Source organism: Antennarius striatus, chromosome 17 (assembly GCF_040054535.1).
Source record: "Antennarius striatus isolate MH-2024 chromosome 17, ASM4005453v1, whole genome shotgun sequence".
NCBI classification, from domain to species: Eukaryota; Metazoa; Chordata; class Actinopteri; order Lophiiformes; family Antennariidae; genus Antennarius; species Antennarius striatus.
In genome coordinates, this window is record NC_090792.1 from 7,093,726 (window position 1) to 7,110,548 (window position 16,823).

Consider the following 16,823-nt stretch of genomic DNA (forward strand, 5'->3'; position numbering starts at 1 on the left):
GTGTCCTTCAGCGCTATCCTAGTTTCTAATGCAGACGCCCAGCCTGAAAAGTGACACAAACGATCAAAAACATGCAACTGAGTATAGTGCTGCCAATAATATTTACCTCTGTCTCACTGTGCAAAAAACAGCAGACCAATATGTCTTCTCTTTGACTACAAGTGTTCTGGTAATATTTGAATTTTGACTTCTTCTTCTTTTCCTTTCGGCTTTTCCCTTCAGGGGTCGCCACAGCGAATCAATTTCCTCCATCTAGCCCTGTCCTTTGAATCCTCTTCTCTCACACCAACTACCTTCATGTCTTCCCTCATTACATCCATAAACCTCCTCTTTGGTCTTCCTCTAGGCCTCCTGCCTGTTAGTTCAAAACTCAGCATCCTTCTACCAAAATATTCACTATCTCTCCTCTGGACATGTCCAAACCATCTCAGTCTGGCCTCATTTGAATTTTGACTTCCAAATCAATTTTAATGGTTCAAAGTAGATGTGTGTTTGTCCTTCTAATCAGAAATGTGGCTGCTTCCTTTTCCATGACAGACAAGATCTCCAGCAGAGACGGTCTTTGTATCGATCACAGTTAACAGGGACTGTGTGCTGAAGCCTGCAGTGAAAACCCAAGCACTCCTAAACCTGCTGTAAACCTGTCCAAATACAAAGCCTCAATAATATTAACTCATCTCACATTTTCAGTAGAAATCGCTGCATTATGAAAAAAATAAATGTTCAGAAAAAATATGCTGATGATACTTGTCACATCCAGAGTACAATCTTGTCATATTTAAATAATATGGAAACATAAGTGTACATCTAAAATTTTGAGGGTAAGAAAATTCACGCAACTTACTCAGTGAACAAAATGGAAAGATAGCACTTATTTAGTGGGAGCCGTCCCCAAGCAGCCATTATGCAGCTCAATTCATTCGCAGGCCTTTTATAAGCCCTTGGCTCCACTCTGAATCTTTATAAAATGCAAGAATATTAAAGATGCATGAGATGAATGTGTTCACCTTCTGTCAACTGTCACATCTCAACTCATTATGTTTGCACAATAATTAGCTGCTGGCCTTGGAAGTGTCCCTGACCGTACTCTCCATCGTATTGATGATAATATAAACGCCTCCACAGAGTCAGAGCTGGCAACCCTGTGTGTCACTGGATGTATAAAGCTCTACAAGGGGAAAATTATGAAGAAAAACTATAGAAATTAAGGAAAAAATACAGTTTTTAAAGGTTACGAGGAGTTTGAATACACAAGCACATTCCATGATCCTGAAAACTAACACAGACAACCCTGGCAAGGAAAAAATAATATACAAATTTATATGATCAAAATTGTCCAATGTGTTTCTGATTTTCTTGTCTGAACATCAAAATGGACAAAAATGACCGCCATTTGTGATGTGCTGACATATTATGTAATCAAAATTTGAGAAAGAATCAGCCATCAGAGCAGTGAGAGCTCAAACCCAAACAGTCTGTACCCACTCACTGTTGTTTAAAAGTTTCTCCGTATACTTGTGTATATAAACACTCCAACGCTAGAATATGATTTGGCTTTGAGGGGACTGGCACAAATGGCTTTGGTGACTTACATCACTTTTGGAAGTCCAATCACAGACACTCTTGTCATATCAAGCAGAAAAAGTCCATTTCATAGCTAGCTATGTCTCCAAAAAAAATTTATAAAAAGGAGGGAAGGGTAAACAAGCCCTGCGTTCCACAGTAACCGCAGAATTCATCATTCATACAAAAAAACACTCTGAGTCCCAAAGTAGAGCTAATTTAATCCAAGAGGAATAAAACTCCATTTCATAGAAGTCGTCCATTCAGAACACTCATATTTCCACTCAGCAGAAACCCCCGGCTGAAATTTGAGCAGACACTTTTCGGAAGGAATGCATTCGGTGGGTTGAGGGCCAAAGCTTGCCCTGTAATTTGTGAATGTACAGAAATGTGTGACCACCACAGCTCCTCTAAAGATAGAAATCTTTGTCTTATGTCATCGCTGAACCTCAAACTATTTCTAATTGCCCCCATAGCCCCCTTTACCAAATGAATAGCTACCCATCCAAAGGCTTATGTGTGCATGTCTGAAAATAGCATGAGAGTTTATACTGGCTGATAGATTATATTCAGGGAAAAAAGAAAAAAAAATCTCTGAAGGGATCTCTACATATCTGAATGTCTCCATCTTCAAAGTGACTTTCAAGCTGCGTGGGTGGCATTTAGATTCAGGTATATGCTTACAGGCCCCAAAGGCTCCCACTGGTTTCTCTGCTAATGGGGGGATCATACTCATATTAATCTTTACAATCTGACTCATTACATATTAAACCTTCCGTGAGTTCCTTTGGGTTCATACTCGCAGGAGAAAGAGTTGCTTTATAGGGACCGAGAGGAACTTTAGCATCAGTTGAACTTTAGCTTCAGGTCCCATTTACAACTGCTTGACTGTGGTGCCGTTTAATGGTGTCTTTCTACCCAACAAATAATTTTCTGAAACCACAGAAAACCCCTTTCTGTGATGAGATTTCCTTTTGATTCAGATCATAAACAGATGAAGGTGAGATCTCACTCACAGAGTGAATGTTGCAAAACAATGACGTAATTTTTTGATTGGTGTCTGAAGGATTAATTCTCCTTTTATCCTTCAATGGTAAGACTCAGATACACCAAGGCGTATTTGAGGTATAGGCCAGGGTTTCACATATCCTCTGTGAGCCCTGTCTTGATTTCAGGCACGGCCCACCTGGATCATTAAAAATCATTCAGGGCCTCGACTCACTCTGTCCTCGATGGTGGTGCGGCTGAAACTATAGAAACTGCACGGTGAAATGTAGAGATCTAAATGTGACTGGCGCCCGGAGCACACATTAGGACTGCACAGGGTATAGCTGGGGTGTGTGGTCATATATTAATAATGAACAGAGGCCAGGGGGATGACCAAAATATCACCAGCATTGTCACCGTCCCATGAAAGCATTCTGAAAATAGAGGCCGCTTTATAGGTGATTTGTTCAAAGGTGATATGTGAAGAGAGGATTGAGGGGATTGAGCTGCTGCTGCACAGAATGAGTTGAGTTTAGCTGTGGAATGAGCTTCTGTAATTCCTGTTGATCTATGTCTTCAATTAAAAACAAGGAAGAATATTAAAAACAAGGAAGAATATTGTGTGAATTGAAGTAGATTTATGATGATTCAGATATTATTCTCTCAGTGATTCGTATGCTTTTGTAAGGTAAAGGCAGTATCACTTAAATGTGTTTGTGGTGCCCTCGACCCACCACACCACTGAACCACTGTAGTTCATGAGCAGCACGAAAAGGGAAATATCAGATTAGTCGGTTGATAAATGTGTCACCCAAATAAAGCTGTTACAAAACATTTATATTTAAGAACCTTGAGAGATTTTTAATAGATTTATTTTGAATTGCAACACTTTTTTTCAGGAAATCAGATTACCGGTATGTTATATTTAATTTTTGTAAACTGTAAAGATGTGTTTCTAATATTAATGTCTGAAGACGCCAATGATGTTGTGATGTGTTGCCAGGTTATCAGATTTAAAATGAACATTTTAAATTTATTAAAACAACTGATCAATTTTAAATCCAATGTGATGATCAGAATTAAGGGAAAACGACTTTCATGGAGTCCTCGTGTCAGATCAATGTATTTGATTTGTTCGCTCGAATTTTAAAAAAGAGAGAAGCCCAGACAGACGAACAGACAGGAAAATGATTTATCAAAGTGAAACATCGATTGAATGCATGTTAAAAATGCGCTCGGAAGAAAATCCAGCTCTCCTTTTCAATACTCCTCTTTCTGTCACTTTCTTTTTTTCAGAAATAATTTTAAAATATCATTCATGTCGTAATTTTTTGTTCAATTTAAAATATTTTAATCAAAGCTGACAGGTTATTAATCTCGTTTATTGAGGACGTCGTTAATTCGCAAAACTGATAAAATTATATTTACACCACATAAATAATAACTGTCCGTCCTCATGAGACCCAAGAAGGTCAAGTTATTTACAGTATTTTAATTTATTTGAGAATTACTTATTGATTTAGAACAAAATGCAACAAAAGACTCGTTTATTTCTCTAAATATAATATTTAGAGGCGTACGTGTTATCTCCATCCCGGTGAATGACTTCATTAAGAGTTTCTCAAACGAAAGAACGTTCGCATTTCTAGAGTAGAAGTTTTAGTCTTTAACAGAGCGACAATAAATAAATAAAACACAAAAACACACACTGAAGTGGGGAAACAGTCACCGGCCTTCCTTACAGACAGAATCATCTCACTGAAGGAGTTGTTGAGTTTATCGGTGAATCAGATTTCCGTCTATCTCTGAGCACAGATAAAAACGTCATTTTCTGTGCAGATGTGAAACGTCGGCGCCAGACTATTTGCGCTGACAGCGATTGAAAAGGCAAATGCGCCAACTAGTGTCAGAAAGCAGCATGGCGGAGGGTGTGTAGGGTGTGTAACCCTCAATATTTCAGGTTTCTGATGAATTCCACCCCAGGCGAACAGACCGATACTATCGTGTTGTTTGATGTGGGGAAAAAAACTCAGGAGTCTATTTGCTTTAATTATCTCGTTAATTCTGAGAAGTCAATTAAAATGATAGTGATCTGTCTGTTCCCTTAATTTCGCTTTATGAAAAAGTCATTTACCTGGAGAGGGGTGAAGCCCGCAGACAAGATTTCATCACAAATGAGCGGTAGTAAAACCACCTGGCCTGTGCAGTCTGAAGCCTCCTTTAGATAAATTAAGAACAAACGTAAGAGAGATGAAAGTGCAATGTTTTCAATTTATTTATTTAATCAGATGAACCATCTGTCTAATAATTTTGAACAATCTTATTCATTTTAATAAGTTAATGTCCAGGTTTTTATTTTCCATTCAAACCTGTACTATCTGTCCTTTCTTTTAAAAAAAAATGTTTTCAAATTTTCTCTCTTCTATTCTATTAACGTGTGTCTGTATTCTGAGTAGAAACACAAAGCGAGAGAAGCGCTCAGATATGTATCAATACTCGAGCGAGTGTGGAGCAGCAGTCCACGTCTGGAGAAGGAGCGGCAGAGAGTTTGATTGGTCCGATGAAAGCCCAACCCAGCCGATTCATTGGTCGAGATCATCTCCATAGTCCCAACCACTAAACACTAAAATGACTCGTGTTAAATAATATCGCGGCACTCTGCAGTCCGTTCAGCTTCACGGCTCCCTCCTGCGCCCTGACGCTGCGCTAAAGGATAACTTAAACTCCTGAACGGGAGCATCGAGACAGCTCATCCCACTCAAGAATATCGTTGTTGTTCCAACGCGGATAAAGTTGGAAGAACTTTTACTCGCGTGAAGGACAGCGATTTACTCCGACTTCAGTGTGACTGAAGAGTTCGGGTTTGAGACCTTTAGTTTGAGGGTTCTGTTGAAATCTGACGACGTGTTTGATCGATTTTTAAAAAAAAATAAAACAAAACAGCGTAGAGAAAGACAGCGTGGATTGTCTAACTTTTTTGCACTACAACTGGATTACCTGCCCAGAGCGATCGCAAGACGCTACTGAGGGAAGACTGATTTCAGAGTTGTTTTGAATGTGTTCATCAGATGCACGTCAGATAAAACGTCGAGCACTTTGATGGAGGCTTGATCTGCTTTAGCTGAAGTTTGTGAAACACAAAGAAGCGCGGATGCCCCTCGGGTTGTCTCGTCCTGCGTTCACACGTTCATCACAGTTTACTGCTCCTGCCGAGATCAGTCAGACTTTGCGCTCTCTCGCCTCCATCCTCTGCGCTCTCAAACACTCCTGAGACCATCCGCGTCTGGAGGAACAGAGACTAAAAGAACTCACTTCATCCCAAAGTTTCCTGTTCCACGAAACCCAGTCAGGTGGCACTGACCCAAGCTGTTGTGATGCATATTCCCGTAGAGCCGCCCACCACCAGACGGTTCACGCCGCCCTCCACGTCCTTCCCCTGCAGTAAGATTGGAGACGGCAGCGGGTCCATGGCCACCCCGGGGCCTCTCAGGTCAAGACCGGACACCAGGAACGTGGTAGATGTCCTTGCAGACCACGCCGGCGAGCTGGTCCGTACCGACAGCCCCAACTTCCTCTGCTCCGTCCTCCCGTCTCACTGGAGGTGCAACAAGACGCTTCCAGTGGCTTTCAAGGCAAGACATATGGCTTCTAATTATTATTTATTATATTTTCATTTTGTTGACGCACACTGGGGTTTTCTAACTTTTAGGAATGCACCGCGAAATATTTTTAAAGTGGTTTAATATAATTAGCTTTATTTATTGTAGAAACTTAGTTACATTTATTCGGATGGGAGAGTGAGCTCGAGAAATTGTGTTGCTTTTTGCTTCAGCATTAGTGTTTTTGTAGAATATTTCATATGTAAATATATTTTAAAATTCACTCATTTTTATAGGCTTTAATCAGTGCATCTATAAAATTACACATAAATCAAAACATATAAGTACATTTAAAATAAGATGTATCAGCTGAACTTGAAGTGTGTCATTCATTTTTCTATATTTTAAATTCTTTAAGTAGTTTTGCAAGATTTGTAACTCGTCTTATTATTAAGGTTTATCCATACGAAGAAAATATAAGAGTAAAAAGTAAAACGTTCAAATATAATTGATTTTATAATGTTGCACAGTTCCAAAGTAGAGGGTTTGTGCTACTAGTAATACACAGCGACACGGTGTTCTGTTGACACGCTGAGACTGGGGACATATTCCTTCCAAATATTAGGGGCCACTTTACGCGCGTTCTGTTTTCATAATTCCTTGAGCCAGAGTGACCCATTGCTTTCTCCTGAGCAGGTCGTGGCTCTCGGTGACGTCCCCGACGGAACTCTGGTCACGGTGATGGCCGGGAATGACGAGAACTACTCAGCCGAGCTGAGGAACGCCTCCGCCGTGATGAAGAACCAGGTGGCCCGGTTCAACGACCTGCGCTTCGTGGGCAGGAGCGGACGGGGTAAATGAGACTCTCTCTCCTGTCTGTCTTTCTGTCTATCTTTTTGACACACACACACACACACACACACACACACACACACACACACACACACACACACACACACACACACACACACACACACACACACACACACACACACACACACACACACAGAGCAACAATAATATAGTATAATATTATAATGGATCGTGTTTCTTCGTCAAAGCGCAGCAACGACTTACAGCAGCATGTTTTTATGTTTTTATATAAATAATATTGGAGGTCATCTTATATTTTTAGTGAAACATACATATGCAGGAAAAACAGATCAATTGAAATTTAGATATTTTTTAAATTAAAAATAGACCACTTTAGGTCTTATATCTTTGTAAAGGGAAAAAAACTATACATTTGGAAACACTGGGTAAAGATCGGGCCCGTATTTTTCCGTCTGACGGCCACGGGTGACACCCAAACATCTGGCCTGTGTCACCGTGAGCAGTTGGGATGTGACTGCAATTTTCTAAATTCAAGGGCATACAGTGAAAATCACGCAATCCACGTCGCAACAGTGACAACCACTAAAAAAGCGTGCAACCTGATGTATGTTCTTGTCGTGGTTGTTCTATTGTGTTGAACTGATGTGACTAAAAAAAAATCACTCAGACAGAATATTCACATGGGATGTGGGAATTGATATGAAACGTTAGGTCTTTGGAAAAATATTATTTATAGAATAAATTAAAAGATCTTAATTTGGGGGCATAAACAAAACAAATTATATTTGTCAGTAAATTTGCATCATTTTTTTCCAGCAGCTTTCAGAACCTTTTCGGACCTTTTGTGGTCTTTTATATTTCCAGTCGGTGTTAAATAATTAGCATTTGATAGTCTTAAAAGGCCTCGTGTCCAAATGAACATGTAGTCAAATACCTTTCATTTCTGTGGTCAATTACCTCACCCGATGATGATTTTTCGCGTTTCTTCCCACGCCGTCTCTTTTTAACAAGAGATGCCTTTCTCAGAAGACGAGCACCGGACCCGCTGCACAATGCAGCCTCCCTCCCTGCTTGTGAACGGGCTTAGTTGCAGATGGGAGCAAGATCCCGCCTTGTTGAACAATAAACTATCGCTGTAAGCCTTTTCGGACAATCTGGAACGCATTCTCTCAATAATCAAAATCATCCCCGCAGTCAGGCCATCAAAAGAGGTGGTCTCTGCCTCTTTAACTCAAAAGCTGAGACGGAACAAAAGCCTGCGTTAATTCCAAATTGAACAAGCGATGTATTGTTGCAAACAAAAGAGTTTATTGTGTGCGGATAATTCAAAACGGGTATTTGAGATAATACAATAATATAAGTAGGCCTGAAATAAAACGAGAGCTGGCGTGTTTCTGTTTTGCAGGAAAGAGCTTCACTCTGACCATCACCGTGTTCACCGGACCTCCACAAGTGGCCACCTACCACCGAGCCATCAAAGTCACCGTGGACGGACCCCGAGAACCACGCAGTGAGTGCACGCACGTAACCCACGTAGACGCAACTATTGTTGTTGTTGATGATGATGATGATGATGATGATGATGATGATGATGATGATGATGATGATGATGATGGTGGTGGTGGTGATGATGCGTGTTGCGGTGTTAACGCTGGCTTGTTTGAATGTCGTGGGTGTCAGAATGTCTTCACGCTAAAACAACTGCATGAGTCATCCGTGGATGTACGTGAACATCGGTGAGAGTGCGTGTGTTCTTGAGTGTGCGCTATGGAGACGTGACTGTATTCACGCATTCACATGCGCAAAAGGATGGTTTCTAGATGTGAGTTACGGGTCCGGCGTGGAGTGGTTCGAGGTCGATTGTAGTGTGGCGCACTGTCCTTACAAATGTGAGTATGCATGTGTGTGTGTGTGTGTGTGTGTGTGTGTGTGTGTGTGTGTGTGTGTGTGTGTGTGTGTGTGTGTGTGTGTGTGTGTGTGTGTGTGTGTGTGTGTGTGTGTGTGTGTGTGTGTGTGTGTGTGTTACAGGGGCAGAGGGAAGGGCCCAGTCAGAGGAAATTGTAAAGCATATTAAGGCAAAACCCAAGACCACTAAGAGGAGCTGAGTGAGTCTCCAAGCCGCAGGTGGCTCTGCTCACCCCCCCCCCCTCACCCCCGTACCTGACCGACCACATAAGTGGCTCGTCGATTTAACACAGGCTAGACTCTGGCCGCTGTTCGGGAGACGCAGCGCGCTAAAGCTGTTCGCGCCATCGCTGAGCCACAGCTCCATTCTCGTGTGGTTTGGAGCTCCTGCTGTGAAGCGGGACGGGGGTAGGAGGCACTCACATGAGTCAGGGGCTTCGGGTTGGGGCGATGGGTGCATACATGAGGTCAAGGTGGGAAACATAAGATGGGGGAAGGCGGGGGTCATGATGTACCTATGGAGAGGCCGTGTTTATAATGGCTTTACAGGTCTCTGAACAGGCGGATAGCCATGGCTCTCGCTCATGTCTGTGAAGGGGGGGGGGTAATATATCTGGGACATGCTGGATTTAGCCCAGTCAAAACAGACCACAGCAGGGGAAGATAGAGAGAGAGGTAGCAAGGGCCACAGTAACGGGGTATGGCTGGGAGGAGAAGGAGCTGTGGGGCACAGAGAAAGGGGCGGAACCCCCCCCCACACACACACACACACACACACCAACAACCACCCACCTGCCAGGCTTAATACTATTTGCAGGGGAAGGGACTAGATAATAATAAACACTTTATATATGTGTGTGTGTGTGTGTGTGTGTGTGTGTGTGTGTGTGTGCGCGCGCGCGTGTGTGAATGGTTTCAATTTGATCTGCAGTTGAAGGGGGGGGAGAAAAAAAAAAGCTTAACGCGTCTGCGAGCATAAATGCATTCTCATGTGCTTCTGCAAACGTCTCAGCTTGAAATAACTGTACATTAGGCCCGTCTCCTGCCTGTCTGTCAACAGGCTGCAGCTCCAGCTGAGGCGTCAGAGTGGCCGCGCTACTTTAACACCGGCGCTGGGGCTATAAAGTGACACTGTTTAATATAGGGCAGCAGGAATTTAAGGCTCCATTAAACTCTGTTGGGGCTGAGAGTGACAGAAAGTAAACCTCTGCAAAGGTTGATTAACAAAAACAACACGGGAATATGACTGAATGTGTGCTTAATGGAACCTCCTTAATTTATGATAATATTAAATTGGCTAATGAAGTCAAAGCTGGTGTGAGGTTCGAATAACACATCCAGCCACTCTGTAGTGAAAACAGATTCAACCAGGAAATTCAAACAGCTGAACACAGTTAAGAGAATAAGCAGCTTTAAGCGCGGCCCATTCATCTTGTTGGTTCTGTTGGTTTGAATGAGCTGTCAGATCTGAGGCCGGGATGAGTTTCTGTCCATCTGAGCGCACAGAAGGTGCTGGAAATAGAAATCACGTGAGAGATTGTATTTTTTTTTTAAAAGATTCACATTCTGGGAGTAAAAAGTCAGTCATGATCTGGCACAGGCGAAGAGCAGGAACACACACCGCCATTGAGACGTTATTAAGGATCAGATCCTTCAGAAACCACAAGGCACCGCATTATGTCTGACGTTCTGAGCCAGAGCCGAGGCGCCTTTGCCAAAAGTAATTTTTCCACAACAAATCATTTATTGGGAGGAAGCTGGATATTCTAATGCGTCCTCGGTATCACTTTTTGATAAATGCCCCTCAACGCTGCCCGCACATCTCAGCATTATCGTTCAGAGTGCAGACAGCCCGTGGCCAAAGTTGGCAGCGCTGAGCTCAGCTGTCCGCAGGCTGGCGCGCTGCGGGGCCGGCCGGCCTGCTCATGGCTTTACAGGCTGTTTGCATAGGACCTGCATTTGCGTGGCTGCCAGCCGAGCCACGGCTGGAGTTGCCACAAGTAGGGAGGAGGTTTTTATTCTTGTTTACTGATCCAGTCAGGATAATCTGACGGACAGAACTGCGGAGGTGCCTCACCTGCTGCAAATGAATGAGGAGCGTCATGCGTTCTGAAAGCACTTACATAACTGACACATAAATGTGTTTTATTAGCACATAATGTATCCACACACCGACAGCATTTAACACCCGGACAGAAAGCAGGCTAAGTGTTCACCTAAGTATTTTTGTCTTCCCTACTGCCGATTTCCTCATCTCACATCCGCCATGCGTCATTGCGCGCCTCCGCCCGCTGCGCCTCTCTCTCCCTCCTGGTCTGCCTGTCATGATAGATTATCAAACTTCTGCTGAGACCAAACTGGAAGCACAACTGTTACAACTGAAACACTCCCCGCTTTTCAGTCTGAGCAGCAGTTTGAACAACAAGCCACAAGAGAGAGCGTGTTGAGCTAAAAAGACAAAAACTTAAAAGCAGATGACTTAAACACGGAGACGCGCTGCAATCAGATCCGCCACACAAACTTAATGCACCCTGCAGGGTTATTCTCATTTATCCCACTACTATATTTTTAGTGCTCCTCTCATTCCCTCACTTATATATGACATCAGCCACTGCTTATTTACCCATGGGGTGGGGCTGTTTGTATTTCTGTATCTCTCAGTCTGAAATGAATCAGTCCCCAGGAAGAAAAGATGAACTCAGCTCAGGTCAGGCTGGGACAGAAATTTAAAAAATGGGATTCAATAGTATGTTGGCCCGTGTCCACAAAGTATGTGCCTCTCCCATTTAGAGCTTAAACAAATTAATCAGCATGAAGTTATTTGAAAGTGCGAACATGTATTTCTCTTCTAATGGTTTTTGATGTGTAGAAAAATATATCACTCAGATGTGTACTTGTGTTTTTTAAAGGTTGGATGGTTTTTAAATAAGGGTGATAAAAAGTCACTTCTGTGAATCAATGATCACAGGCTCAAAGCTGCTGTGTGTGAAAAGAAACCTTCAAAGGTCAAGTTTGAAGTCACAAGGAACACATTTTACTGCTGACTCCGACTGAACAAAGTCAAATTTCAAACCCCTTTAAAATTAAATTAAACTAAAATGTCCAGCTGAACTCTCCAAATGTTACGTTACAGATTTACTTTATTTAATTCGGTTTAATGCCCCGTCAGAGTTCCGAGGGTTCATGCCTGACATACGGTGGCAATGTGTGTGAAGCATACACCCCAACCACTAACACAATTATTCAGCGTACATGTAATACCTGCATATAGTCAGACGGCCCTCATGCGCAGGTCAACACATCCACCTGAATCACACAAGTGCTGTTGTGTTTTGCTGCCTCTGTTTACTCTGCTAGGTGTGTTCAACCAGCTCCAAGCGGAGAATGGTTTGGAGGAGGTGGGAGGGTGAGGTGGGGTTGGGGGTGGCAGCGTCTGAATGGTGTGAGGGGTGGATGCATATTGAAGTTGGCGGGTTGATTGTATTTGCATTTGGCACACAGACTGTACAAAGTATGCAAATAGCCAAACAATGACATTTGCTGTGTTATTTTTCCTGTGATATTGCAGTCTCTGTGTAAAGTCAACAAAAGGAGAGCATGCATGTTGTTGTGTAGGAGTTTGCGTGTGTTCAACCCATACACCTGTCAGGTGCGTCCATCTCTTTAAGTCGGCCCCACGGGCCACGCCCATGCTCCACAAATCACATGAAAGGCTCGCCCTCGCTGCGAGTGGCTCTCAAAGGGAACTTTGATGTTTGAAAATGGAGATGGGTGTCTGTGAAATAAAGGCCTACAGGTGTAGCAGTGCCAGGGGAGGGGAAAATAGTGGCAGGTCTTCAGGTGGGTGCTTTCCTGACTGCTAATAGCTCAACAAGAGTCCCAAATGTATAGCCTGAAGACCATTGTGAGTCTCAAATGCACCACATTACAAATAAATAGATCCTATCCCTCACAATAAAACTCATGATGAGTTAATTTATGGTTTGGTTCAGAAGATATTTTGCCCAATACCACTGACAGACAGATCGGAGCAGATAAAAACAAAAATTTACACCCTAGAAGAGAAAAAACACTCTGTGGCATCTGTACTGACTGGAGGCCATCGACTGTGGCGTTTCTCTTCCCCAGGGGTCAATCCAGATGCGTCATACTTAGCCTCAGTGATTAGAAATAGAGCAAATATTGGGTGACTGATAAATCCACTGGAATGTAGCAGTGCATACTGATTACGTGTGGATTGATTTCAGAGAGGATTTCAGACGTCAGGACAAAACGCTCACCGCATTCTGAGGTCTGAGGCTTGTGATTGGTGGTGCATGAGAGCCTTTTCCTCCAGTAGGATGGCAGGATGTCTGCGTCTGGAGAGACAGATGATTACAAGTATTTTTTTTTAAAAGTTTGATGTGTTTTTAAGTCACATATGAATGAAATTGAAAGATTTCCTGTTATTAAAGTGTGACATAAAGGCATCTGTAATATTGTAATCAAATGTTGTTGTGGGAGAGTAAATACAGGACTGAGATGGGAGCTCTTTGACCACTTTTGCCACCTTAACCACATCTAGAAGCTTTGAGGCTGGCTCCCTTTGAGGATTATACAAACGCACACACAGAGACACACACATATGCACACACAGCTGCTGATAATCCTATTTAGGCTTTTGCGCTTAAGCTGTCCTGTGAAAGCGAAACTAATTAGTCTAACTACCTCAGCAAAATGAGATAGAAAGAAAGAAAATACATCCATTAGTCCATTAGTGGCGATTTTCTTGTCTTGTTCCATTTCTGCCTCGGTTTCCTCCTTGGCTTGATGCTCGGCGTCGAAGGTGAAAGCAAGAAAAAAGAGGAACATTGTGTAACATTTTCAAACAGCATGATGTGTCCTCCTCGAGCCAGTGGATGACTGCTGAAGACACATAAAATACCCTCAGGGAGAACTGGGCTTTATTTTTCCACTCAGACAAAAATTTCCACCCCATATTTGCTGACGCCAGATAGAACAGCAGGGCACACTTGGAGCGATCAAATTATTTACACAGGCCCCAGAAAACACTTTTAATTCCTGTGATGATGCAAGCAGAAGTCATTTTCTCAGAATCACGGATGAGTTGGGCCCACGCTGCTGCTCAGTCCTTTCTCCACCTCCCCTCAACCCCCCCCCGTCAAACTCAGCGGCCAAGCTTCTTTCCTGTTTACCTACCTATGAAGGGAAATAAAATGCCAACTCTGTGTGTTTTCACTCTTCCGTATTTACACTGACCCATAGAGGACGAGCCATTACAACATTTCCGTCGACATGTAATAGAAGTTCCGTTCCGCATTTAGAAAAATAAATGATCCATCAGTGGAGGAATATGTCATCCCTTGTTGCATTGTGACAATAAACTATAATCTGCGTAGGGGCAGTGGAGACGGGGCTGGACCGGGGCGGTTTTAGGGAGGCACCTGCTGGTTACTGGAAAAGACATTGTGTACCACCACCACCCTGTGGTTTTTGGATATTTATTTCTTCAGGTCTTAATGTTTAGGAACAGTGAGCAAATAATAGGTGTAGCAAGGCCTTTCTTTTGCTTCCAGGTGCCAAGAAGGTTCGGTAATCCTTTGGGTCAACACACAGTGAAGCCATGGCTCTTCAGAATAGGCCGAATCGAAAAAGAAAATCAACCTCTGCTGTCTTGATGCTCCTGCAGCCGTCCGCTGACACTAACCTCAGTGAAAGCCCGGAATGTGAAATAAGTGCACCGTAAAACTGACACATTTCACATCTCCACATTTACTTCGACCCATCTGGAATATCAATTGCAATTCTGAGGAACTCTGCGTGTGCACGTTTGGGGGTGAATGTATGCCTGTTGCACATAACTGTGTGCAGCTCGGTATGCATGGAGGTGTGAATGTGAAGCCGTTTGACACATCTGCTGGCGTTGCATTGATGTATCTGACAGCAGCGGCTCCCCTTCCTTTCCCACAGCCTGAGCGAGGCCTCCACCTTCCCCTCAGCACCTTGCTGCTCAGACGACAAGACTACCACGTATGCACAAACACCAGTACACAAACACACGCACACAGCAACTCCATTCACCATCAGAGCTAAAATAGCGCACTCAAAGCAGCATTTTGCTTTAATATGATCTGCCACTGGAGCCAAATAGGCCTTCTGTGCGCAATGAGACGTGAGCTGCAGCGGCGGTGGCACTGAGAGATCTACAAAGTCTGCAGGCAAGCAGCCAAAAAAGTCTGAAAAACAGCCCTGCTCATATCAACTCTAACACGCCTCAACTCCAGAGTAGAAGACAGTTACATACACACACACACACACACACACACACGCACACGCACACGCACAGACACACACACACACACACGCACGCACAGACACAGACAAAGAGTACGGAATGGTGGGACAAAGGAGGGATGATTACTCTCACTGTGCTACGGGCCTCGCTGTATTGTCAGAGAATCCGGGTGCATTTTTTTTTTGGGCCTCATTTTTTTGTTACCCCTTTGCTCTCTTTGCCTGCCTCAACCTGCCCTGCTGTGGGGATATCCTTGTGTGGCACTGCCTCTGTTCCACAAACACACATAAACAGACATATGCAAAGAGCTTTATCCCCTTATCAGAAAAGGAAGGCTACGCTCTTTGCTCAAGCTGACTTATGTGGCAACTTCCGCTGTGAGCAGCTTGTTTTCTGTGATGTGAGGGGGTTTTCACACTGCTCATGTCTCTGGAGAGGCTGATGCATCTGCCTGAGGGGCCACACAATCCCCCAGCAGTGCTCAGGCAGGGTGAAATACATTTACAAACCCACCAAGACATTTGCTGCTGAAAGCTTGAAAATAACATTTCCCAAACCCGTCTTAAACTCAGCACTACGTTGTTTATGACAGACACACAACTCAGCACAGAATAAATAGCATGTACATTAAATGCATGGTAATGTTAGTTGTAAAACTAAAGCAATCACTCTTAAAATGCTAGGGTGTTATGCAAATGAGTGAAAAGCAGTGTAATGTCTGTGTGTGGCTTGCATTGACTCATTTAGGCCTAGATGAGACACCCACAATCACCAACCAAGGGTGAAACCCACATCCTTCGGGGTCAGCCTCAAAATAAGAACTTTGATTTGCCTAACTGTGAATACTCAAGTCTGAATGATGGCCCTGGGAAACAAATTCAATTCTGTAAAAAAAATTGTTGAGCTGTCATGTAATGCCAGCAGTTGAACGAAAAGGGATGCATGAGAAAGAGCAGAAAGTAACAGAGTAGGAACCAAAATGAAGGGGGTTCAGGTCTACGAGAGGAAGAAGAGGATGACAGGTGTACAAGAGTTTGCTCAACAGATGTCAAAATGTCCCCAGTGTCTGTTGAGGGCAAACGGAAGTTTGCTCTCAGGCAAGTAAGACTCGCTGCAACATGTGTTCAACTGTCGCCTCACATCACGCCACTGGGTTTCAAAAGTTAGATGGAGATGCTGGTCGTGTTCCCGTCTTTTCACTTGATGTTCACCACGTTAACTCGAGGAGCAAAGACTTACTCCTTAAAAGCTGTGGCTCTATTGACTTAACACAAAACGTCCCCTTTTTGGTAACTAAATCATGTTAGCCTCCATATTAGAATCACAAATACCCCCTACCTAACTCAGACATTTTTTGCATGTAATCCTACAGCATATGTAGATAGACTTTACAGGCCAGACATAGTTTTCAGTGTGATACCTGTATTCCAAATCAATACTAGTCTGTTATCTGAGGCCTATCGAGTCCATTTATACGTTGAATACAAATATTTACACTACAAATATATTCAGAGCAGACTTGGGCTGATGCCAAAGCACGTATTGCCCTTTGCCGTCCAGATAGAGTTTCACTTTGCCCCTGAAAAAGCACCCAGCCCTTTACTAAAAAGAGCTTGTGTTTAAAGTGTCCCCCCATTGGA

At 43.3% G+C, this 16,823-nt stretch overlaps 1 protein-coding gene across 1 annotated transcript in view; it reads left to right on the top strand.

Annotated features, from left to right (window-relative positions):
* Nucleotides 1–16,823, top strand: part of runx3 (RUNX family transcription factor 3) — a 47,324-nt gene that overhangs the window by 12,988 nt on the left and 17,513 nt on the right. The window contains exons 3-5 of the mRNA XM_068338516.1: nt 5,941–6,182; nt 6,846–7,002; nt 8,389–8,493. Coding sequence (XP_068194617.1) covers nt 5,941–6,182; nt 6,846–7,002; nt 8,389–8,493 — 504 coding nt within the window. The remainder of the gene's footprint in view (nt 1–5,940; nt 6,183–6,845; nt 7,003–8,388; nt 8,494–16,823) is intronic.